The sequence below is a fragment of the Salvelinus alpinus genome, chromosome 23 (assembly GCF_045679555.1).
Source record: "Salvelinus alpinus chromosome 23, SLU_Salpinus.1, whole genome shotgun sequence".
NCBI lineage: Eukaryota > Metazoa > Chordata > Actinopteri > Salmoniformes > Salmonidae > Salvelinus > Salvelinus alpinus.
The window spans coordinates 16,143,876-16,169,383 of NC_092108.1; the positions used below are offsets into that span (position 1 = coordinate 16,143,876).

Sequence of the window (25,508 nt, forward strand, 5' to 3'; positions counted from 1 at the left end):
CAGCCTGCCCTAAACTTGAGCCTGCCTGAACATTCAGCCTGCCCTAAACTCGAGCCTGCCTGAACATTCAGTCTGCCATAAACTCGAGCATGCTTGCCGCCCTGTACCATTTGGACTCTGACCGGGTTTATGAACCTTTGTCTGTCCTCGACCTGCCCCTTGTTGTTTAGTAACCATATGCCTCATGTGTCTGCATCTGGGTCTCGCCCTCTGTCGTTATAGTACGAACTGGCCAAGACTGACCCAGCAGACTCAGACCGGCTCCATCACGCTGTCTCCCTGCAGGGAGCCACCATTCAAAAACATGAGGAGCTACTCCAGAACCTTATGGAAGGGCTCCATTCGCGGGCGGAACGCCATGACCATTGGTTCAAGACGTTACTGCAGCAATTACGTGGATTATCTCACAGGCAGCATACCACAACAGAGACCTCCCAGTCGCTCAGTAACTCCCCTACCAGTGATGGGTTTGTACAGCCTACCCCGGCTCCCCGAGAACCCCATTTGTCTCCTCCAGAGTTATATTCCGGGGATCCTGAAACCTGCCGGGCGTTTCTTTCTCAGTACTCCATCATTTTTGAGCTGCAGCCATATTCGTTCCCTTCTGATTGGTTGAAGATAGCGTATCTGATTATGCTAATGCCTGGAAGGGCGCTCTCCTGGGCTACGGCAGTTTGGGCGCAACAATCCACCATTTGTCGTAATCTGGAAGATTTCATGGCAGAGGTGAGGAAGGTGTTTGAATCTCCAGGATCTGGGAGCGAGGCGGCTCGAACACTACTTGGATTACGTCAAGACTCCTGTAGTTTGGCAGACTACGCAGTACATTTTCGTACATTGGCCGCCGAGAGTGCCTGGAATCCGGAGTCCCTATTTGATACCTTCCTTCATGGACTGTCGGAGGAGATAAAAGACGAGCTTGCAGCTCGGGAGTTACCTTTGGACCTCGATTCCCTCATTGCCCTAACCATTAGGATTGGTTGGCGTCTACAGGAAAGCAGGAGTGAGAGGAGGATGGGTCTCGGTCACACTTGTTCATCGGCTGCTGCCTGCTCACCTCTGAAGAAGTCCGGAAGTCCCCGACGTCTGCATTTCTGAGAGGAGCAGAAGCCACCCGAGTTCCCTCGGTAATCATCGGCGACGGTTGACTAATTTACTCTGGAGCCTATGCAACTGGGCAGAGCTAGATTATTGCGTAAGGAACATTCATGAAGGTTGAGCTCCAACTGTTGTCTGTATTGTGGTGCTGCTGGGCATTACATAGCCACCTGCCCAGTAAAAGATCAGGCTCATCAGTAGGAACGAGTACGTAGGTGGGCCAGACTGGGAGTTTTCTAACTCCCATTACTCGTACTCCCTTTGTTATCGTGCTGTCGGGTGACCGGTCTAAGTCTCTCCGGGTGCTCATCGACTCTGGGGCTTATGAGAGTTTTATGGACGCTACCCTGGCATCTGCGCTAGGTTTCCCCACGCAACTCCTCTCCATTCCCATGGATGCCAGAGCACTGGACGGCCGCTCCATTGGCAGGGTCACGCACAGCACAGTTCCCTTAACCTGCAGGTATCAGGCCATCACAGTGAGTCCATACAGCTTCTCCGTATTGAATCTCCCCACATCTCTGTTTTGGGATTCTCATGGCTCCAGAAGCACAACCCTGTTATTGACTAGTTCAATCCTGGGTTGGAGCCCGTTTTGCCACTCAAATTGCCTTAAGGCGGCACAGCCTCCTCTGGGACGTTCTCCTCCAGGTTTAAGTAAAGCCTCGGATTTCTCTGCCATTCCCGCAACTTAACGTATCCTAACGCCCAGGGTCCAAAAATGTGAAGCCGAACACCCTCTCTCGCCTGTACAGTTCCGCTGCCACACCCACTGAATCTGAGACCATCTTCCCTACCTCATTTCTTGCGGCTCCGGTTGTTTGGGGTATTGAGGCCCTGGTCCGCAAGGCACAACGTTCCCAGCAGGACCCTGGGGGCCCCGGCTAATCGGATGTTCGGATTTGGCTCGGTCTCAGGTCCTGGAATTGGCTCATTCCGCCAGGGTTACCTGTCATCCTGGCGCCCGTCGAACCCTGGCCTTCCTCTGACAACGCTTCTGGTGGCTCACTATGGTTCCTGATGTCTCGGTCTTCTTCGCCGCATGCACTGTATGTGCTCAAAATAAGACTCAGCGGCAAGCTCCATCTGACCTCCTTCAGGCACTCCCTGTTCGTCATCGCCCCTGTTCCCATATTTCCCTGGATTTTGTCAACGGGCTCCCTCCGTCAGATTGCAACGCCACCATTCTGACGGTGGTGGACAAGCCACCCATTTCATCCCTCTCCAGAAGTTACCTTCAGCCAAGGAGACGGCCCAGCTCATGGTGCAGCACATCTTTCGAATCCATGGACTCCCGGTTGACATTGTCTCTGACCGTGGTCCTCAATTCTCATCCTGATTCTGGAAGGCGTTCTGCACCCTTATTCGGTCGTCGGCCAGCCTGTCCTCCGGGTTTCATCTCCAGTCCAATGGCCAGTCGGAGCGAGCCAGAAAACACATGGAAACAACACTTCAGTGTCTCATCTCTACCAACCACACCACCTGGAGCCAGCAACTGTTCTAGGTGGAGTATGCTAGGAACACTATTCCCTACTGGGCTCTAACATTTTGAGTGCTCCATGGAATATCAGCCCCCGCTCTTCCCAGAGCAAGAAGTAGAAGTCAACACCCTCAGCCCAGACGTTCATCCGCCGCTGTCGGCGTACTTGGAAAAGAGCTCGGTCGGCTCTTCTCAAGACCACCTCGAGATATCGTCGACAAGCGGATTGCCTCCAGACTCCGGCTCCCCACTATCATCTCGGGCAGAGGGTATGTCTGTCTACACAGGACCTGCCCCACAGGTGGAGTCCCGCAAACTTTCCCCACGTTTTATTGGTCCTTTCCGCATCTCTAGAGTCCTGCTGTTCATCTTCTGTTACCCCGTACCCTCCGTGTACACCCTAATTTTCATGTGTCCAGGATTAAGCCCTTGTCTCACAGCTCTTTGTCTTCTGTTTCCAGTTTCCCTCCTCCCTGTGTCATCGATGGCCATCCGGCGTACAGAGTGAGACGCCTCCTGAGTGTTCGACCACGAGTCAGAGGTTTCCAGTACCTAGTTGACTGGGAGGGTTATGGCCTGGAGGACAGATGCTGGGGTCCCCGCTAAAGACATCCTGGAACTGGCCCTCATCGCCGACTTTCACCGCCGGCACCCTGGTCAACCAGGTGGTGCCCCTGGGGGGGGGGGGGGGGTACTGTCACACTCTGATCTGTTACACCTGTCTTTGTGATTGTCTCCACCCCCCTCCAGGTGTCACCTATCTTCCCCATTATTCCCAGTGTATTTATTCCTGTGTTCTGTTTGTCTGTTGCCAGTTCGTCTTGTTTTGTCAAGCTTACCAGTGTTTTTTTCCGAGCTCCTGTTTAACCTAGTCTGTTTTTTTTCTAGTCCTCCCGGTTCTGACCTCTTGCCTGCCCTGACACTAAGCCCGCCTGCCGCCCTGTACCGTTTGGACTCTAACCTGGTTTATGAACTTTAGCCTGTCCTCGACCTGCCTCTTGCCTGCCCCTTGTTTAATAAATATCAGAGACTCGAACCATCTGCCTCCTGTGTCTGCATCTCGGTCTCGCCCTGTGTTATAAAACCAGCTTCAGGAGGAATTATTTTTCCAACCGTCTTAAAGAGGTTCCCACACATGCTGAGCAGTTGTTGGCTGCTTTTCCTTCACTCTGCGGTCTAACTCGTGCCAAACCATCTCCATTGGGTTGAGGTCAGGTGATTTTTCGAGGCCAGGTCATCTGATGCAGCACTCCATCACTCTCCTTGGTCAAATAGCCCTTACAGAGCATGGAGGTGTGTTTTGGGTCATTGTCCTGTTGAAAAACAAATGATAGTCCCACTAAGCGCAAACCAGATGGGATGGCGTATCGCTGCAGAATGCTGTGGTAGCCAAGCTGGTTAAGTGTGCCTTAATTTCTAAATAAATCAGACAGTGTCACCAGCAAAGCACCCCCACACCATCACACCTCCTCCTCCATGCTTCACGGTGGGAACCTCACATGCGGAGATCATTCGTTCACCAACTCTACGTCTCAAAGACACAGCGGTTGGAACAGAAATTCTCAATTTGGAATCATCAGACCAAAAGGACATATTTCCACCGGTCTAATGTCCATTGCTTGTGTTTCTTGGCAAAAGCAAGTCTCTTCATCTTAATGGTGTCATTTAGTAGTGGTTTCTTTGCAGCAATTAGACCATGAAGGCTTGATTCACGCAGTCTCCTCTGAACAGTTGATGTTGAGATGTGTCTGAAACTTGAACTCTGTAGCATTTGGCCGTCCTCATGAAAGCCAGCCATCATTGCGATTGATGGTTTTTGCGACTGCACTTGAAGAAACTTTAATAGTTCTTGACATTTTCCATGTTGACTGCCCTTCATGTCTTAAAGTAATGATGGACTGTCATTTCTCTTTGGTTATTTGAGCCGTTCTTGCCATCATATGGACTTGGTCTTTTACCAAATAGGGCTAGCTTCTGTATACCACCCCTACCTTGTCACAACACAACTGATTGGCTCAAATACATTAAGATGGAAATAAATTCCACAAATGAACTTTTAACAAGGCACACCTGCTAATTGAAATGCATTCCAGGTGACTACCTCATGAAGCTGGTTGAGAGAATGCAAAGCTGTCATCATGGTGGCTACTTTAAAGGATCTCAAATATAAAATATATTTTGATTTGTCAATTAAGATATTTTGTTTGGTTACTATGTGAATCCATATGTTTTTTTTCATAGTTTTGATGTCTTCACTATTATTCTACAACGTAGAAAATAGTATAAATAAAGAAAAACCCTTGAATGAGTAGGTGTGTCCAAACCTTTGACTGGTACTGTATGTGACATATATTTATGCCTTATATACACATACACTGTATATACTAAAGTATGTGGACACCCCTTCAAATTAGTGGATTCGGCTATTTCAGCCACACCCGTTGCTGACAGGTATATAAGATCGAGCACACAGCCATGCAATCTCCATAGACATTGGCAGGAGAATAGCCTTCCCAAAGAGCTCAGTGACTTTCAACGTAGCACCGTCATAGGATGCTATCTTTCCAATAAGTCAGTGAGTCAAATCTCTGCCCTGTTAGAGCTGCCCCAGTCAACTGTAAGTGCTGTTATTGTGACGTGGATACATCTAGGAGAAGCAACGGCTCAGCTGCAAAGTGGTGGCCACACAGGCTCACAGAACGGGCCCGCCGAGTGATGAAGTGCGCAGCACTTAAAATTGCATTCTCTGGCGTGATGAATCACGCTTCACCATCTGGCAGTCCAACGGACAAATCTGGGTTTGGCGGATGCCAGGAGAACCCTACCTGCCCGAAAGCATAGTGCCAACTGTAAAGTTTGTTGGAGGAGGAATAATGGTACGGGGCTGTTTTTCATGGTTTGGGCTAGGCCCCTTAGTTCCAGTGAAGGGAAATCTTAACGCTACATCATACATTCTAGACAATTCTGTGCTTCCAACTTTGTGGCAACAGTTTTGGGAAGGCCCTTTCCTGTTTCATCATGACAATGCCCCTGTGCACAAAGTGAGGTCCTATAGAGAAATAGTTTGTTGAGATAGTTGTGAAAACACTTGACTGGCCTGAACAGAGCCCTGACCTCAACCCCATCGAACACCTTTGGGATGAATTGGAATGCCGACTGCGAGCCAGGTCTAATTGCCCAACATCAGTTCCCGATCTTACTAATGCTCTTGTGGCTGAATGGAAGCAAGTCCCTACAGCAATGTTCCAACATATAGCGGAAAGCCTTCCCAGAAGAGTAGAGGCCGTTATAGCAGCAAAGGGGGGACCAACTCAATGTTAATGTCCATGATTTTGGAATGAGATGTTCGACGAGCAGGTGTCCACATACTTTTGGTCATGTAGTGTATATGTGTATATACGGTATGTACAATACTTATACAGTGCATTCGGAAAGTATTTAGACCCATTGATATTTCCACATTTTGTTACGTTACAGCCTTATTCTAAATTATTATTATTTTTTATTCACTCATCAATCTACACACAATAACCCATAATGAAAAGCGAAAACAGGTTTTTAGAAATTTTTGCTAATTTATAAAAAATAAAAAAACGGAAATATCACATTTACATAAGAATTCAGAACCTTTACTCAATACTTTCTTGAAGCACCTTTGGCAGCGAATACAGCCTTGAGTCTTCTTGGGTATGACACTACAAGCTTGCCACACCTGTGTTTGAGAGTTTCTCCCATTCTACTCCGCAGATCCTCTCAAGCTCTGTCTGGTTGGATGGGGAGCGTCGCTGCACAGCTAATTTCAGGTCTCTCCAGAAATATTTGATTGGGTTCAAGTCCGGAATCTGGCTGGGCCACTCAAGGACATTCAGAGACTTGTCCCAAAGCCACTCCTGCGTTGGTTTGGTTGTGTGATTAGGGTTGTTGTTCTGTTTGCCCCAGTCTGAGGTCCTGAGTGCTGCGGAGCAGGTTTTTTTGCAAGGATCTCTCTGTACTTTGCTCCGTTCATCTTTTCCTAGATCCTGACTAGTCTCCCAGTCCTTGCCGCTGAAATACATCCTCACAGAATGATGCTGCCACCACCATGCTTCACCATAGGGATGGTGCCAGGTTTCCTCCAGACGTTACGCTTGGCATTCAGGGTAAAGTGTTACATCTTGGTTTCATCAGACCAGAGAATCTAGTTCCTCATGGTCTGAGATTCCTTTTGGTGCCTTTTGGCAAACTCCAAGTGGGCTGTCATGTGCCTTTTACTGAGGAGTGGCTTCCGTCTGGCCACTCTATCATAAAGGCATGATTGGTGGAGTGTTGCAGAGATGGTTGTCCTTCTGGAATGTTCTCCCATCTCCATAGAGGAACTCTGGAGCTCTGTCAGAGTTACAATCTGGTTTTTGGTCACCTCCCTGACCAAGGCCCTTCTCCCCTGATTGCTCAGTTTGGCCGGGCGGGCCAGCTCTAGGAAGAAGCTTGGTGGTTCCAAACGTCTTCCATTTAATAATGATGGAGGCCACTGTGTTCTTGGGGACCTTCAACGCGGCAGAAATGATTTGATACTGTACCCTTCCCCAGATCTGTGCCTCAACACAATCCTGTCTTGGAGCTCTACGGACAATTTCTTCGACCTAATGGCTTGGTTTTTGCTCTTACGTGAACTGTCAACTGTGACACCTTATATAGACAGGTGTGTGCCTTTTCAGATCATGCCTGATCAATTTAATTGACCACAGGTGGACCCAAATCAAATTGTAGAAACATCTCAAGGATGCTCAATGGAAACAGGATGCACCTTAGCTCAATTTCGAGTCTCATAGCAAAGGGTCTGAATACTTATGTAAGGTATATCAGTTTTTTTATTTGTATAAATTTGCAAACATTTCTAAAAATCTGTTATCGCTTGGTGGGGTATTGTGTGTAGATTGATGAGGATTTTAGAATAAGGCTGTAGTGTAACAAAATGAGGAAAATGTCAAGGGGTCTGAATACTTTCTGAAGTACTGTATGCTCATACATGTTACACATGTAGTATTCAAATGTTTATTACATATATGTCCCTTATATGTCACAATACATGTTAACAATATGTGTTCACATATACATATGTTACCGGAGCAGTATTTCAGTAATACTTGTAGGCATGGTAATAAATCATTAGAACAAACGACACAAAACACAATAAAATGTAATTTAATCTTATTCATAGATTTTTTTGTACTGTTTTAAGCCGTTCCCACTTGTCCCTTTATTGCACCCAGGAAGCGCTTCATGACCGCATCTGTGGGGGGAAAGCAACAAATGGAAAGCAACAAATTTAATTTAATAAATTGAAATTGACCCCAACCTTGTTGACTTTTAAAGTTATACTGAGAGATTTCTGGAGATTATTTGTTGTTTTTCTATTTACCCAGAGTCAGATGAACTCATGAATACCATTTTTATATCCCCGTGTGCAGTTTGGAGATTATTTAAGTCATATTCTTTTTAAAATATCATGACAATACCCGCAGACTGTCAAATGCTCATTTGCAATTGATGAACAAAAACCTTCTCACCAGTTATTGCGGTCACATTTGTCAAGATCCAATCCGTCTTTTTTCTCCCTATCTTCTTCACTTTTAGCTTTGCCACCTAGAACTGTTTAAAGGAAATAAATTCTATGTGTCATAAATAATTCTCCAAAGTCATAATGACACAGCCAGATTTTTAAATTTGAGTTAGGTCTGAAGATAATGACTCTGGCTTATCTGTACAACGCAACAATAATACATAATACATACATATACATACTGTACCACAGCCACTGTCGCATAGAATTAGAACGTGTAAAACGGACATTCCCATCCGATGGACTGTTGGTTTGGATGAGCAACAAGTAGCCTCTTTTCAAAGGAGATGTATCTCTGACATATCGCCTGCATTGAAGATGGAGACCCTCCAAAAATTATCAAATGTGACTGGATCTTCTTCAAACTATCGAGCCTGAGAAAGCTCCTCTCTCACCCCCAAGGCACAGGCTCTCATAGTCATGATCTAAAGGCCTATGCCCCTTCTAGTAATTCTAATTATATATTCCACACAATCTCTGTACATACCTCTCAAGTTTATTTTAAGCATCATATCGATGTTGGCCTTCTAGGAAGAGTTGCAAAGAAAAAGCCATATCTCAGACTGGCCAATAAAAATAAAAAATTAAGATGGGCAGAAGAACACAGACGTTGGAATGAGGAACTCTGCCTAGAAGGCCAGCATCCCGGAGTCGCCTCTTCACTGTTGACGTTGAGACTGGTGTTTTGCGTATACTTTTTAATGAAGCTGCCAGTTGAGGACTTGTGAGGCGTCTGTTTTTCAAACTAGACATACTTGTCCTCTTGCTCAGTTGTACACAGCATTATATGAGATCTTCAGTTTCTTGGCAATTTCTCGCATGGAATAGCCTTCATTTCTCAGAACAAGAATAGACTGACGAGTTTCAGAAGAAAGTTATTTGTTTCTGGCCATTTTGAGCCTGTAATTGAACCCACAAATGCTGATGTTCCAGATACTCAACTAGTCTAAAGAAGGCCAGTTTTATTTCTTCTTTAATCAGCACAACAGTTTTCAGCTGTGCTAACATAATTGCAAAAGGGTTTTCTAATGATCAATTAGCCTTTTAAAATGATAAACTTGGTTGAGCTAACACAATGTGCCATTGGAACACAGGAGTGATGGTTGCTGATAATTGACCTCTGTACGCCTATGTAGATATTGCATAAAAAATCTGCCGTTTCCAGCTACAATAGTCATTTACAACATTAAGTGACCCCAAACTATTGAACGGTAGTGTATAACACACTGTGGCTGAGGAAAGGCAATACTCCCAATATAAGTGAACCCCAAATCAATGTAGTTATCATCATATTTGCACCTTTTCGATGGTCCAACGTCCCTGTCTGTTGTTCGGTGCTCGTAAGGGGGCAGTAGCTCTTCGGCTGCATCAGATCCACAACTGTCAGTGTCCATGCTAGCTGGGCTAACAACAAATGTAGAATTACTGAATCTAGCATTGGATGTGCTCGTGGAAGCAGAACAACTTGTGTCGTCGACAGGTGCAGGTGAAGAACTGCTGGTAGTAGCAATACTACCAGTAGAGCTCGTATGAGTCTCTATGGAAGTGGGCCTTACTTTTTGTTTTACCATTTATCCATTTTCGAGCAAACGGAATGAGCAGCAGCTACGTTTGGCTACATACGGACCGTTAGTGGAATTCCCGCGAGAGAGTAACGGTTAATGTGATTGGATGTTAATTATTTGACTAGGCTACCTGCATTTGACATTGTGTTGTTATTTCGCTGAACACTAGATGGTTGAATTTTGGGGGGGGCAGGGGGGGGCAGTGAAACGAGGCAACGCAGGAAAGAAAAAAAACTCACCCAAATGTATAGCCCCGTTGGAAAATAGAAATGGACTGTTTGAAAATGAGAAGAAAAAAATGTTTTACATTTATTTAAAAAAAAATATGTATCACATTTTTACCAGGGAATACCTGGTCTACCATATCAAAAGCATTGGCCAAGTCAATAAAAATGGCAGCACAACATTGCTTACAATCAACGACAATGGTGACATCATTTAGGACCTTTAAGGTTTCAGTGACACATCCGTAACCTGAGCGGAAACCAGATTGCATACCGGAGAGAATACTATAGACATTAAGAAAGCCAGTCAGTTAATTATTGTCCTAGGCTATATTGAAGATGGGCGCGTTCGAGCAGATCACTTTGTCAAGTTGATGACCAATGTTGGTGTGTTGCATTATGGGGAATAAAACAATTCCGACTTGCATCTAAGGTCATAAAGGTTTGGTCGTGTTCCCCTGCTCAGATGTTGCTGACGCCTGCCAGATCTTACAACGCCTGAATATGTATTTTACTAATCAGCTAACCACATCCGATTTTATAGCAATCTGGTGCCTGACTGCACATTCGATGATGTGGCACGTAACCATTGGTTGATGCAAGCAACCGACTGCAGGCAAAATTCTTGGATTGACATCAGCGGAGGTGCATCTGGTCATGGGTGCACCTCAGCCATGCTCAAGGTCCTAAACGACATCATAACCACCATCAATAAGAGACATTACTGTGCAGCCGTATTCATCGATCTGGCCAAGGCTTTCGACTCTGTCAATCACCACATTCTTATTGGCAGACTCGACAGCCTTGGTTTCTCAAATGATTGCTTCGCCTGGTTCACCAACTACTTCTCTGATAGAGTTCAGTGTGTCAAATCGGAGGGCCTGTTGTCCGTACCTCTGGCAGTCTCTATGGGGGTGCCACAGGGTTCAATCCTCGGGCCGACTCTCTTCTCTGTATACATCAATGATGTTGCTCTTGCTGCTGGTGATTCTCTGATACACCTCTACGCAGACGACACCATTCTGTATACTTCTGGCCCCTCTTTGGACACTGTGTTAACTAACCTCCAGACGAGCTTCAATGCCATACAACTCTCCTTCCATGGCCTCCAACTGCTCTTAAACGCAAGTAAAACTAAATGCATGATATTCAACCGATCACTGCCCACACCTGCTCGCCCGTCCAGCATCACTACTCTGGACGGCTCTGACTTAGAATACGTGGACAACTACAAATACCTAGGTGTCTGGTTAGACTGTAAACTCTCCTTCCAGACTCACATTAAGCATCTCCAATCCAAAATTAAATCTAGAATTGGCTTCCTATATCGCAACAAAGCATCCTTCACTCATGCTGCCAAATATACCCTGGTAAAACTGACCATCCTACCGATCCTCGACTTCGGTGATGTCATCTATAAAATAGCCTCCAACACTCTACTTAACAAACTGGATGCAGTCTATCACAGTGCCATCCGTTTTGTCACCAAAGCCCCATACACTACCCACCATTGCGACCTGTACTCTCTCGTTGGTTGGCCCTCGCTTCATACTCGTCGCCAAACCCACTGGCTACAGGTTATCTACAAGTCTCTGCTAGGTAAAGCCCCGCCTTATCTCAGCTCACTGGTCACCATAGCAGCACCCACTCGTAGCACGCGCTCCAGCAGGTATATCTCAGTGGTCACCCCCAAAGCCAATTCCTCCTTTGGTCGTCTTTCCTTCCAGTTCTCTGCTGCCAATGACTGGAACGAACTGCAAAAATCTCTGATGCTGGAGACTCATATCTCCCTCACTAGCTTTAACTTCTTATGGCTGAAGGGTCAGTATTGAGTAGCTTGGATGAAAGGTGCACAGAGGTGCCCAGAGTAAACGGCCTGCTCCTATGTCATAGTTGCTAATATATACATATTATTATTAGTATTGGATAGAAAACACTATGAAGTTTCTAAAACTGTTTGAATTATGTCTGTGAGTATAACAGAACTCATATGGCAGGCAAAAACCTGAGAAGTTCCACTTCCTGTTTGGATATTTTCTGGGGGTGCCAGATTTTCAACCAAGCTCTCATTGAAAATACAGAGAGATATTGATGGGTTTTCACTTCCTACGGCTTCCACTAGATGTCAACAGTCAATAGAACTTTGTCTGATGACTCTAATGTGAAGGGGGGCCGAAGGAGACAGGAATGAGTAATCACTTCCATGAGGTGTAATTCTCCGGTTGGAACGTTATTCAAGATGTATGTTAACAACATTCTAAAGATTGATTCAGTACATCGTTTGACATGTTTCTACTGACTGTAACGGAACTTTTGGACATTTCGTCACGTTATAGTGGACGCGCTTTGAGACTTTGGTTAGAGCGTTTGGTAAACAATTCGAAAGTAGCTAATTGGACATAAATAACGGACATTATCGAACAAATCAAGCATTTATTGTGAACCTGGGATTCCTAGGACTGCATTCTGATGAAGTTCATCAAAGGTAAGTAAACATTTATCATGTATTTTCTGGTTTCTGTTGAGTCCAACATGGCGGCTAATTTGGCTATTGTTCTGAGCTCCGTCTCAGATTATTGCATGGTTTATTTTTCCGTAAAGTTTTTTGAAATCTGACACAGCGGTTGCATTAAGGAGAGGTATATCTATAATTCCATGTGTATAACTTGTATTATCATCTACATTTATGATGAGTATTTCTGTTGAAACGATGTGGCTATGCAAAACATCACTTGATGTTTTTGCAACTAGTGAATCTAACGCGCCAATGTAAACTCAGATTTTTTTATATAAATATGAACTTTATCAAACAAAACATGCATGTATTGTGTAACATGAAGTCCTATGAGTGTCATCTGATGAAGATAATCAAAGGTTAGTGATTCATTTTATCTCTATTTCTGGTTTTTGTGAAAGCTATCTTTCGCTGGAAAAATGGCTGTGCTTATTGTGGTTTTGTGGTGACCTAACATAATCGTTTGTAGTGCTTTCGCTGAAAAGCATATTTGAAATCGGACACTTTGGTGGGATTAACAACAAGATTACCTTTAAAATGATACAAGACACATGAATGTCTGAGGAATTTTAATTATGAGATTTCTGTTGTTTGAATTTGGCTCCCTGCACTATCACTGGCTGTTGTCATATCGATCCCGGTAGCGGGATTGCAGCCATAAGAAGTTTTTAAGCACCAGCTGTCAGAGCAGCTCACAGATCACTGCACCTATATGTAGCCCATCTGTAAACAGCCCATCTATCTACCTACCTCATCCCCATACTGTATTTATTTATTTATCTTGCTCCTTTGCACCCCAGTATCTCTACTTGCACATTCATCTTCTGCACATCTACCATTCCAGTGTATAATTGCTATATTGTATTTACTTCGCCACCATGGCCTATTTATTGCCTTAACCCCCTTATCTTACCTCATTTGCACTCACTGTATATAGGCTTCTTGTTTTCTTTTCTTCTACTGTATTATTGACTTTATGTTTTGTTTATTCCATGTGTAAGTCTGTGTTGTTGTGTGTCGAATTGCTATGCTTTATCTTGGCCAGGTCGCAGTTGCAAATGAGAACTTGTTCTCAACTATCCTACCTGGTTAAATAAAGGTGAAATTAAAAATATATATATATTTGACTTACTAATTGACTGTATAATGAAGACACATATGATTTCAGTTTGTGAGTGTGTGATATGTGGGTTGGAGACATTATAACGAAAATATTTTAGAAACAATGGCAACATTGTCATGTTGATCTGAGCCTTGCTGTTGAAAAACCACATTAGTGTCCGACTTTCGACTGTCGCAGATGCAGTTCTGCCGACTTTACTCTTCAGCTTTGTCTACAGTCTATGAAGGATGGCTATGAATGCCATCATATTGATTATGAGTGAAATACTATCATGCATTTTAGAGAGATAATGTCACCTCTCTGGAGAACTGTGTGGTATGACCCAATCTAGTTAGGAGGGTTGCCAACTGGGGTGTAATCATTAGTCCAAACTGTAGCAAACAGTTGCAAATGGAAAACGTTTTGCAATGAAAACGTTCTATTGGACAAATTCAGTTTGGTCCCTCTGCATTTCATTCCATTTGCTTCTGTTGTGACAGTAAGCCTAGAGAGAAGCAGTGACAGTAAGCCTAGAGAGAAACAGTGACAGTAAGCCTAGAGAGAAACAGTGACAGTAAGCCTAGAGAGAAACAGTGACAGTAAGCCTAGAGAGAAACAGTGACAGTAAGCCTAGAGAGAAACAGTGACAGTAAGCCTAGAGAGAAGCAGTGACAGTAAGCCTAGAGAGAAGCAGTGACAGTAAGCCTAGAGAGAAACAGTGACAGTAAGCCTAGAGAGAAACAGTGACAGTAAGCCTAGAGAGAAACAGTGACAGTAAGCCTAGAGGGAAACAGTGACAGTAAGCCTAGAGAGAAACAGTGACAGTAAGCCTAGAGAGAAGCAGTGACAGTAAGCCTAGAGAGAAACAGTGACAGTAAGCCTAGAGAGAAGCAGTGACAGTAAGCCTAGAGGGAAACAGTGACAGTAAGCCTAGAGAGAAGCAGTGACAGTAAGCCTAGAGAGAAGCAGTGACAGTAAGCCTAGAGAGAAACAGTGACAGTAAGCCTAGAGGGAAACAGTGACAGTAAGCCTAGAGAGAAACAGTGACAGTAAGCCTAGAGGGAAACAGTGACAGTAAGCCTAGAGAGAAACAGTGACAGTAAGCCTAGAGAGAAACAGTGACAGTAAGCATAGAGAGAAACAGTGACAGTAAGCCTAGAGAGAAACAGTGACAGTAAGCCTAGAGAGAAACAGTGACAGTAAGCCTAGAGAGAAACAGTGACAGTAAGCCTAGAGAGAAACAGTGACAGTAAGCCTAGAGAGAAACAGTGACAGTAAGCCTAGAGAGAAACAGTGACAGTAAGCCTAGAGGGAAACAGTGACAGTAAGCCTAGAGAGAAGCAGTGACAGTAAGCCTAGAGAGAAACAGTGACAGTAAGCCTAGAGAGAAACAGTGACAGTAAGCCTAGAGGGAAACAGTGACAGTAAGCCTAGAGAGAAACAGTGACAGTAAGCCTAGAGAGAAGCAGTGACAGTAAGCCTAGAGAGAAACAGTGACAGTAAGCCTAGAGAGAAGCAGTGACAGTAAGCCTAGAGAGAAACAGTGACAGTAAGCCTAGAGGGAAACAGTGACAGTAAGCCTAGAGAGAAACAGTGACAGTAAGCCTAGAGGGAAACAGTGACAGTAAGCCTAGAGAGAAACAGTGACAGTAAGCCTAGAGGGAAACAGTGACAGTAAGCCTAGAGAGAAACAGTGACAGTAAGCCTAGAGAGAAACAGTGACAGTAAGCCTAGAGGGAAACAGTGACAGTAAGCCTAGAGGGAAACAGTGACAGTAAGCCTAGAGAGAAACAGTGACAGTAAGCCTAGAGAGAAACAGTGACAGTAAGCCTAGAGGGAAACAGTGACAGTAAGCCTAGAGAGAAACAGTGACAGTAAGCCTAGAGGGAAACAGTGACAGTAAGCCTAGAGAGAAGCAGTGACAGTAAGCCTAGAGAGAAGCAGTGACAGTAAGCCTAGAGGGAAACAGTGACAGTAAGCCTAGAGAGAAACAGTGACAGTAAGCCTAGAGAGAAACAGAGAGCTAGAGACAAAGATACTGAGCTGTTCCAATGCAGATTCCCATGCAGAGTTAAACCAATGAAAGCTCCCTCTCCCCCATTGTAATCTTTCATCCATTCAGGGAGGTGTAATTAGAGAAGATCTGCTCTCATTTCTTTCTCTCTGATGGGGCCTTTAATTCCTGCTATTTGACACATTCAAATGAGAGCTGGTGAAAAGGGAACGACAATTGGACATTTAAATGGATGCTTGAAAGCACTACGAAACAATCCCGTTGCGTATGAGAAACGCTGCAAAAATCCTTGAAAAGGACACCTTGTGCAGGTTCTGTTTAAACGACTGAGTGGAATGACTGATCTAGTCTTAGAACCAATTTAGATCCTGTGGGATAAGATTGAAAGGTACAGTCAAGGAAAATGGAGCGCACTCACTATAGACTGTTTATGAAGCTGGAAACATTAAGGATAGTGCATCTCATAAAGCATCTACTGCTGCTGTAGGATATGAGTATAGGGACCTGATCCCAGATCAGCGCTTCTACTCCCTTTATAAATACAGGCCCTGAACATTTGGTAGTGAGTCTGTTTGCGCAGCTCGTTGTCACACAACATGTTGAGAGAACAAGATGTAGTATCACTGAAAGCAATGAGAAGAGCTGGAGCTTTTTAATAGATAGAAGTCAACAAGTCACACAAACATCAATCATATCCACATGTTCAATCTAACACTGATTCTGATTTTACAGCTCTTAATTAAAACTAAGGAATCTTCCATTGATCACGATAAATGTGTTGAAGAACAAAAAGCATGCAAAATGACATTCTGGTAAAAGTACAGAATAATTACAAAATATACTGTTAACAACTCACACTAGTATCATCCAGCTTCATCACTACTGATATGGAACCCAGCTACTGCACATGTACTGAATAACACAATATGAATATACCCTCAAGTGAATCACTAAAGACAGTTCAGCAATACAACATAAAGAGGGGAAATGTAGCAAGAAAAACATAGCTTTACTACTGCTGTCAATAGGTAAGATAATGTGATGAAATCAAACCCACAATGTGGAGAACCCCCCCCCCCCCCCCCCACACACACACACACACACACACACACACACACACACACATACCTCCTCACTCTGATCTGCTACATGCTGGTCTCCAAGGTGACCAATTTCACTAAAGCGCTCCACCACAGGGTTTGATCTCAGTCAATCTCAGTTGTCTGCTCCCCTTTGTTCTTGTTCAATCCCCTTCACAGATCTGACTTGACTGGGTAGGAAGTGAACTGTGGTAGGTGAGCTGTGGTAGGGGTGCTGTGGTGTGGTAGGGGGGCTGTGGTAGGTGAGCTGTGGTGTGGTAGGGGGGCTGTGGTAGGTGTGGTAGGTGGTGTGGTAGGGGTACTGTGGTAGGTGAGCTGTGGTGTGGTAGGGGGGCTGTGGTAGGTGTGGTAGGTGGTGTGGTAGGGTTACTGTGGTAGGGGTGCTGTGGTGTGGTAGGGGGGCTGTGGTAGGTGTGGTAGGTGGTGTGGTAGGGGTACTGTGGTAGGTACAGTGTGGTAGGTGTGCTGTGGTGCGGTAGGTATGTTGTGGTAGGGGTGCTGTGGTGTGGTGTGGTTGGTGAACTGTGGTAAGTGAGCTGTGGTAGGCTAACTGTGGTAGGCTAACTGTGGTAGGTGAGCTGTGGTCGGTGAGCTGTGGTAGGTGTGCTGTGGTAGGTGAACTGTGGTAGGTGAGCTGTGGTAGGTGAACTGTGGTAGGTGAACTGTGGTAGTTGGTCTGTGGTAGGCTAACTGTGCTAGGCTAACTGTGGTAGGCTAACTGTGGTAGGCGAGCTGTGGTAGGTGTGCTGTGGTAGGCTAACTGTGGTAGGTGAGCTGTGGTAGGTGTGCTGTGGTAGGCTAACTGTGGTAGTTGTGCTGTGGTAGGCTAACTGTGGTAGGCTAACTGTGGTAGGTGAGCTGTGGTAGGTGTGCTGTGGTAGGCTAACTGTGGTAGGTGAGCTGTGGTAGGTGTGCTGTGGTAGGCTAACTGTGGTAGGTGAGCTGTGGTAGGTGTGCTGTGGTAGGTGAGCTGTGGTAGGTGAGCTGTGGTAGGTGAGCTGTGGTAGGCTAACTGTGGTAGGTGAGCTGTGGTAGGTGTGCTGTGGTAGGTGAGCTGTGGTAGGTGAGCTGTGGTAGGTGAGCTGTGGTAAGTGAGCTGTGGTAGGTAAACTATGGTAGGTGAGCTGTGAAGCAATAGCTCTACCTAGTGCCCACCATAATTGATTCCCTATCAGATCAGGCAAATGGAGTAAACGAGTGAAGGGTGACAAGGGAGATAACCAGGGGAGGGAGCATCTTTGTGTCCCTAGAAGCCTGGCAGCAGCTCGCTGAGCAGCACCTCCCTCTCCCCCAGCAGCAGGTCTCTCTTCAGACTGGTACCCTTGTTCACCACCTTCATCTTCATGGCCAGGCTCTTAACCTGGGTGGCGGGCACGGCGTCAAAGAAGAAGTCCTCGTTGAACACGGGGTTCCTGCTGTTCTTGATGATAGTGCTCCTCTGCTTTTGCTGCTTGCCCGGGTTCAGGTACAGAGACACGCAGCAGTTGATGCTCTTCACGTCCGTCTGTTTGTCATACAGGTCCTCGGCGGCGAGCACTCGGACCCTCAGTCGGGCCGTTTCGGCGTCGTAGTGCATGCTGATCCTCAGCGTGCCACCCTTGTGGAGGTTGACCGAGTGCTCGCGCTGGAGGTCTGAACTTGCCCCCCCAGAGCCGGTCCCCTTGCGTCCGCGGAAGGCGGGGGAGGGAGGGCAGCGCAGGCGACGGCGCGTCAGGTTGGGGCTGTTGTCGGCTGAGCTGCACTCGTCTGTGGACAGGGAGCTGTGGCGCGCCAGGGTACGCTTGGCACGAGACACCTGAGGGGGAAATCAAATCAGGGATGGGAAGGGATGATAATAAGATAGAAGGTATCATGAAATTCTGAGCTAAATGTATTTTGAAAACACTTTGTAAATAATGTGATCATCCTTATGGTTATCATCCTTACTGTTTACCTTGGCCTGCGTCTCCTGGGTGATGGATCGGAGGAGGGAGGCGGAGCGGGTGAGGAGAGGGGAGGTAAAGGGGGAGGACTCGGCTGAGGAGCACGTGTCGCTCTCACCCCCGCTGAAATAGCGGTAGGGGTTGGGGTCGGAGGGGGTCAGGTGGTTCCCCCCCTGGGTGCGTCTCTGGGAGCCCGGGGAGGTGTGGGGGCTGTTGGGGTTGCTGTGGAACAGGGACTCCTTGCGGCGGGTGTGGGGGCTCTCCACCAGGGTGGAGAAGCCGTACGAGGTCTGGGCTTTGGGGACGTAAGGCAGGGACATGGCTGTCTGGGACTGGGGGTCTGCATTGGTGTTAGGGTCTCCCCCCTCCCCTACCCCGCTCCCCGGGTCGTCGGCGCTCTCTATCTGGATGACGTGGCGGTTAGCGGCCCTCAAGAGGCTGCGGGTGTCCCCAGCCAGCCGGGAGAGCAGACGTGGGCTGCGGGGGTTCCGGGTGCAGTTGCCCTGGGTTTGGCTGCAGATGGTGTGCTCCGAGGCGGAGGGGCACAGAGTAGAGCGGGGCTGGGTCTCCGGAGTTAGGCACTCTGCCTCTGAAGGGCAGCAGATGAGCTTGGGGGGGATGAAGAAGTCAGGGATCTTATCAGGGGTGATGATGTTGTTATAGACGGAGACGGGGCCAGTCTGGGTCTGCTGCTTGTCCCCTGCCGACGCAGAGTGACCATTGTGAGAGCCACGGAACTTCTCCAGGAGCCACATGCTTCCCTCCAGGGCCTGAAGCTAGCTGCAGGCACAGGTGGACAGGAAGTGATGATGTCATACAGTAACAGGTAGGTAGGAAGTGACATCACCTTGAGTCAACATGTAAATCAAACCGCGGCATACAGACACAGACAGATACGAGGAGTCTTAATATTGTGAGTTTATGCCATCTCCTTGCTTCAACTCCTAAACTGCACTGATGTTAGTTGAAAGCAATATGGCAAGTCAACTTAATTTGCTATAACCTGCCACCTGCCTCTCAAAACAGTTTGGATCAAGGAAATCATGCAAGTAGAGGAAGCCATGTTAGACTATTGAGATGCACCCAGTGCCTGGTGAAATGTCAGAGACACCACAGGAGAGCTTCCATAGCAACTCCAAACCAAAGCATTTCCCTATTATCAGATAATTGAACATCACAGCTGTTGTGGAATCATTCCAAGAAAAATGTGAGGCTGTAAGGCCAAACGGCAAGTCCAAACGTGTTGCTAAGCACCAGCGTGCTCCAGGCTGTAGCCTATGCCGTTTAAAGCTTATATTGAATCGCCCCCCTGCGGTAGTACCCTCATTTCAATCGAATCCCGATTGCAGTAGGTTATTACGCAGTAGCATATGATTATTCCTTTTTCTGTAGTCTAATTAAAATATGTTTGCCTAATAAATCCTGGTGGACTATAGACAGGACTGATTAAATCCAGTCCTTGTGATATAATAGAACAAAGAAAGATTGTTCTCTATCACTGCACCCCATTGATGAAAGTCTCTAAAATCCTTGAACATTAAATAAATCAAGGTAAAAAAAGTTAATTCAGTTTTAAATGTGTTTGCTTCCCCTGAAGGCACCGACTTTGATAAACGTGAAGACTTCCCGTAAGTGCGCATAAATGCGCATAACCTATCATATCAAAGAGAGGTAAAGTCAATCTAGTCAGATTTATGATTCCACCAAACAAAGACAATTTGAAAATACGGTTATCTATAATCGAGGAGAGAATGTAATTATAAAGATATTTGACATTGTGCGCAGCTGACCAACTTTTACGCACTTTAGGCGGGATGGTCTCTGAAATGAGAACAACTTGTAAAATAGACACAGACAAAATCACGGTCACTGATTAAAAAACGGTTAGTGATGAGTCTACAAGCAAAGACAACCGGAGGACCTGTTGCATCACCGGAACTCATGGATCTCACCGTTGCGCTGAAGTGTTACTCTCGCTCTCCTGCTGAAATCCCGATAAAAACAGAAAATGTTCCAACTTCCCTCACATGCGTCTGTCCGTGTCCCCTCAATACTTTCCGTAATTCAGCTCACATGGGTTGCCTAGCTAACCTACTTTACACAGACAGAGTAACCTAACTGTTGGGCACAAAAACACATAGTTGGGGCTCTGATGAATCAGTTTCACCTCTGGGTTATATATGGACCCCGCGCGCCGCGCTCTCCATGGTGACTGGAAGCCAGTGGGAGGTTCCCAATCTGTCCACCCGCCCTCCTCAAAATAGGATGTAATTTGCTTAAATACGTGTTTTGATGTTAACCGCGGGGCAAATCATTGTTTCCGTGCTATTTCGTATAGCCAACTCATTGTATTTGCAAACAATAACATTAACGTTAACGACCCCCCTGTCTGTGGACAAGATTATTCCTCCTCTCCACTACTCAGACATTCTACCTCCATTCTTGTCTCAACTCCCAGACGTTTTGATTTTGTTCAATTTGTTGTATCTTACACTATCTGGCCAAAAGTATTTGAACATCGCTTCAAATTAGTGGATTTCAGCCATGCCCGTTGCTGACAGGTGTATAAAATCGAGCACACAGACATGCGATCTCCATAGACAAACATTGGCAGAAGAATGGCCTTACTGAAGAGCTCAGTGACTTTCAACGTGGCACCTTCATATGTTGCCACCTTTCGAAAAAGTCAGTTCATCAAATTCCTGCCCTGCTAGAGCTGCCCCGGTCAACTGTAAGTGTTGTTATTGGCAAGTGTTAGGTGCTCAGCCACGAAGTGATAGGCCACACAAGCTCACAGAACAGGACCGCTGAGTGCTGAAGCACGTAGCTCGTGAAAATTGTATGTCCTCAGTTGCAACACTCACTATTCATCGGGGGCTTCATGAAATGGGTTTCCATGGCCGAGCAGCCGCACACAAGCCAAAGATTACCATGTGCAATGCCAAGCGTCGGCTGGAGTGGTGTAAAGCTCGCTGCCATTGGACTCTGGAGCAGTGGAAATGCGTTCTCTGGAGTAATGAATCACGCTTCACCATCTGGCAGTCCGACAGACAAATCTGGGTTTGGTGGATGCCAGGAGAACGCTACCTGCCCAAATCCATAGTGCCAACTGTAAAGTTTGGTGGAGGAGGAATTATGGTCTTGAGTTGTTTTTTATGGTTTAGACTTCTTAGTTCCAGTGAAGGGAAAACTTAACGCTACAGCATACAGTGGCATTCTAGACGATTCTGTGCTTCCAACTTTGTGGCAACAGTTTGGGGAAGGCCCTTTCCTGTTTCAGCATGATGTGCACAGAGCAAGGTCCATACAGAAACGGATTGTCAAGATTTGTGTGGAAGAACTTGACTGGCCTGCACAGAGCCCTGACCTCAAACCCAATCGAACACCTTTAGGATGAATTGGAATGCCGACTGCAAGCCAGACCTATCGCCCAACATCAGTGCCCGACCTCACTAATGCTCTTGTAGCTGAATGGAAGCAAGTCTCCTGCGGCAATGTTCCAACATCTAGTGGAAAGCCTTCCCAGAAGAGTGGTGGCTGCTATGGCAGCAAAGGCGGGACCAAATCCATATCATTGCCCATGATTTTGGAATAAGATGTTCGATGAGCAGGTGTCCACATACCTTTGGTAATGTAGTGTAGCTTGTGTGTGTTACTGTAATTCAGCTTCTAGCTTCCACAGTACACGACACAAATACAACATTATCCATTGAATCAAGCAGGCTGACATGGAATCAGAATTTTAAGCAGGAGACACCTGTGGAATTGATTGGACTTTAAAAACATATTATGTTGCGTTTGTAGGTCATATGTGCAGATCCACTTCTGTGGAAGTTGTGTTTCATTTGGCCAGAGCAGATAGACCACAGAAATAGAATTACTGCAAAACCTGGAGTTGATGACAACACAGTGTAATCCTTCATCTACTCCCAGCCAGCAGGGCTCCTGGGGGTGTCTGTCTGTGATAACTGGATAGATCAGTCCCTTAGTGAAGTTATAGTGACACTCTAACCCCTGCATTGCATTACCCTGTATTGCTGGGCCATTGGGGGAAGGGGAGAAGGAGAGGGTGGCCCTTTAATAGGAAGATTGTTTATCCTCAAGAGCTGTAAGAGTTTCCCTGACTGTCGCTCAGCATCCATCGCTGGTTCAATAAGCCAATGGGCAATGAGGGGGCTGTAACTGCCTGGCAGTCTGGTCCCTTTGGGCTGTGGGGAAATTATGGCACTCTATTGTTTGCATGGCATGTAGAGGATCAATGGGAAAGTGTTGATATAGTTCAGCATTAAACTGAAGGCTCTTCTCAAACCAAATTGGTGCTGAAATAAAATGATAAAAGACAAAAACAATATTTTTGCATGCACACATTCATGAGCACTTGCACGCACGCACGCACACACACAAATAGACAAACTGAGAGAAAGGGAGAAGAAGGATTGTACACAGAATCACCGGGGAGCTGTCCATGGACCTAATGTACAAGAATAACTATAGCGTGTTGGGCTCTGGGACTAGCCAACTTCTGTCCCTCTCCATGGTCCTGAGATATACATATTTTCGTTGAGATTCAATGACTATCAATGAATGTCAGTGTTAAAGATCGTCAACTCATCACTTGTAAAGAAATGATTGTTTTGCAAGTATACAAAGCCTAAATCAGGTCCCTCATCAGTGCATTGAAAGTCTATCAGTCACGACAACGCTGGCCTAAACCAGGTGTAGGGAAGTTGGTATTTGAATGTGAATTATTGAACTGGGCTGAACTGAGCATAACCCAACTCCAATGTAATCTATACCCCTCTGTCTCTCCTTTCTGACTCACTCTCTTTCAGCACCACATGTTCATACTAGGCACATGAGGCCCATGGACAGCTCCTGGCTCTGTGCCACATTAGAAATTGAAGTAACAATATGCAACTATAACATGTCTAATGTAAATATCCCAGATCTGGTGACTAATAAAGATACAGGATGGGGAAGGGTTCTAAATCGTCTGGGAAGTCACCATAGCAACCATGGCAAACCTACTCAAGTTGGCGTTGGAGTATGCTGTGCACACACACTTAGATCTTCAGAGTCAACAGTTATGGTTAAAGTATGGATTTGGAAGGATTAGGGTTAGAATAGCTATTTTCAGAAGAGTGATGAAAGGGTATAATTTTTTTTGTTGAAAAAGGCCAAATGGGAAGAGGGAGTCAGAAAAAGATAAATAAAGGGGAAGATAGGAGGGTGAGAGAGAAAAGGTGGGCTACTCCAGCTGCTTTGAAAGTGGATGCATGAATAGGCCACCTGCAAGGGTTAAATACATTTGTTTATTTGACGGGGGTCTACAGAACACAACCTCCGAATGATCATTACTCTTTCGTGTCGCTACCATAGCAACAACTAGTTCCAGGTCATTTTTTTCCCTTCCCGCATTTTTGATGTGTTAAAATCATGAAAAAATTGGCATCCTTTGAGGGGAAAGTCATTGCATAACTGCAACTGGCTCACATCAGACAGGGTAAAGGGATGTGAAAATAGATTGGATGAAAGTTTTCTCGCCTCCCTTCAAAGAACCATTTTGTGGCCACAGATGTCTGTTGAACACAGCTGGGCTATATGAAAATGTTTGCCTGCAAAACCCAGATTGTTTTTCTCTGTGTCGTTTCCACACATTGAAAAAAAGTACATTGCATGTTTGTAGTTGTTCTTAGTAGAGAAAAGCACAGAATACAATGCTTAATTTGAGAATTTGTGTGTTTGTGTGTATACAGTGGGGAGAACAAGTATTTGATACACTGCCGATTTTGCAGGTTTTCCTACTTACAAAGCATGTAGAGGTCTGTCATTTTTATCATAGGTACACTTCAACTGTGAGAGACGGAATCTAAAACAAAAATCCAGAAAATCACATTGTATGATTTTTAAATAATTAATTTGCATTTTATTGCATGACATAAGTATTTGATCACCTACCAACCAGTAAGAATTCCGGCTCTCACAGACCTGTTAGTTTTTCTTTAAGAAGCCCTCCTGTTCTCCACTCATTACCTGTATTAACTGCACCTGTTTGAACTCGTTACCTGTATAAAAGACACCTGTCCACACACTCAATCAAACAGATTCCAACCTCTCCACAATAGCCAAGACCAGAGAGCTGTGTAAGGACATCAGGGATAAAATTGTAGACCTGCACAAGGCTGGGATGGGCTACAGGACAATAGGCAAGCAGCTTGGTGAGAAGGAAACAACTGTTGGCGCAATTATTAGAAAATAGAAGAAAATAGAAGAAGTTCAAGATGATGGTCAATCACCCTCGGTCTGGGGCTCCATGCAAGATCTCACCTCGTGGGGCATCAATGATCATGAGGAAGGTGAGGGATCAGCCCAGAACTACACGGCAGGACCTGGTCAATGACCTGAAGAGAGCTGGGACCACAGTCTCAAAGAAAACCATTAGTAACACACTACGCCGTCATGGATTAAAATCCTGCAGCGCACGCAAGGTCCCCCTGCTCAAGCAGGCGCATGTCCAGGCCCGTCTGAAGTTTGCCAATGACCATCTGGATGATCCAGAGGAGGAATGGGAGAAGGTCATGTGGTCTGATGATTCAAAAATAGAGCTTTTTGGTCTAAACTCCACTCGCCGTGTTTGGAGGAAGAAGAAGGATGAGTACAACCCCAAGAACACCATCCCAACCGTGAAGCATGGAGGTGGAAACATAATTCTTTGGGGATGCTTTTCTGCAAAGGGGACAGGACGACTGCACCGTATTGAGGGGAGGATGGATGGGGCCATGTATTGCGAGATCTTAGCCAACAACCTCCTTCCCTCAGTAAGAGCATTGATGATGGGTCGTGGCTGGGTCTTCCAGCATGACAACGACCCGAAACACACAGCCAGGGC

At 45.7% G+C, this 25,508-nt stretch overlaps 1 protein-coding gene across 1 annotated transcript; it reads right to left on the bottom strand.

Annotated features, from left to right (window-relative positions):
- Positions 1–16,232: 16,232 nt before the first annotated feature.
- On the bottom strand, positions 16,233–20,815 carry LOC139550338 (C2 calcium-dependent domain-containing protein 4C-like). Its single transcript, XM_071361178.1, has 3 exons — positions 20,572–20,815; positions 18,631–19,399; positions 16,233–18,492 (listed from the first exon to the last, which is right to left on the bottom strand). Exons 2-3 carry the CDS (start codon positions 19,372–19,374, stop codon positions 17,944–17,946), a joined length of 1,293 nt encoding a protein of 430 aa, XP_071217279.1. The 5' UTR covers positions 19,375–19,399; positions 20,572–20,815; the 3' UTR covers positions 16,233–17,943.
- Positions 20,816–25,508: the final 4,693 nt, after the last annotated feature.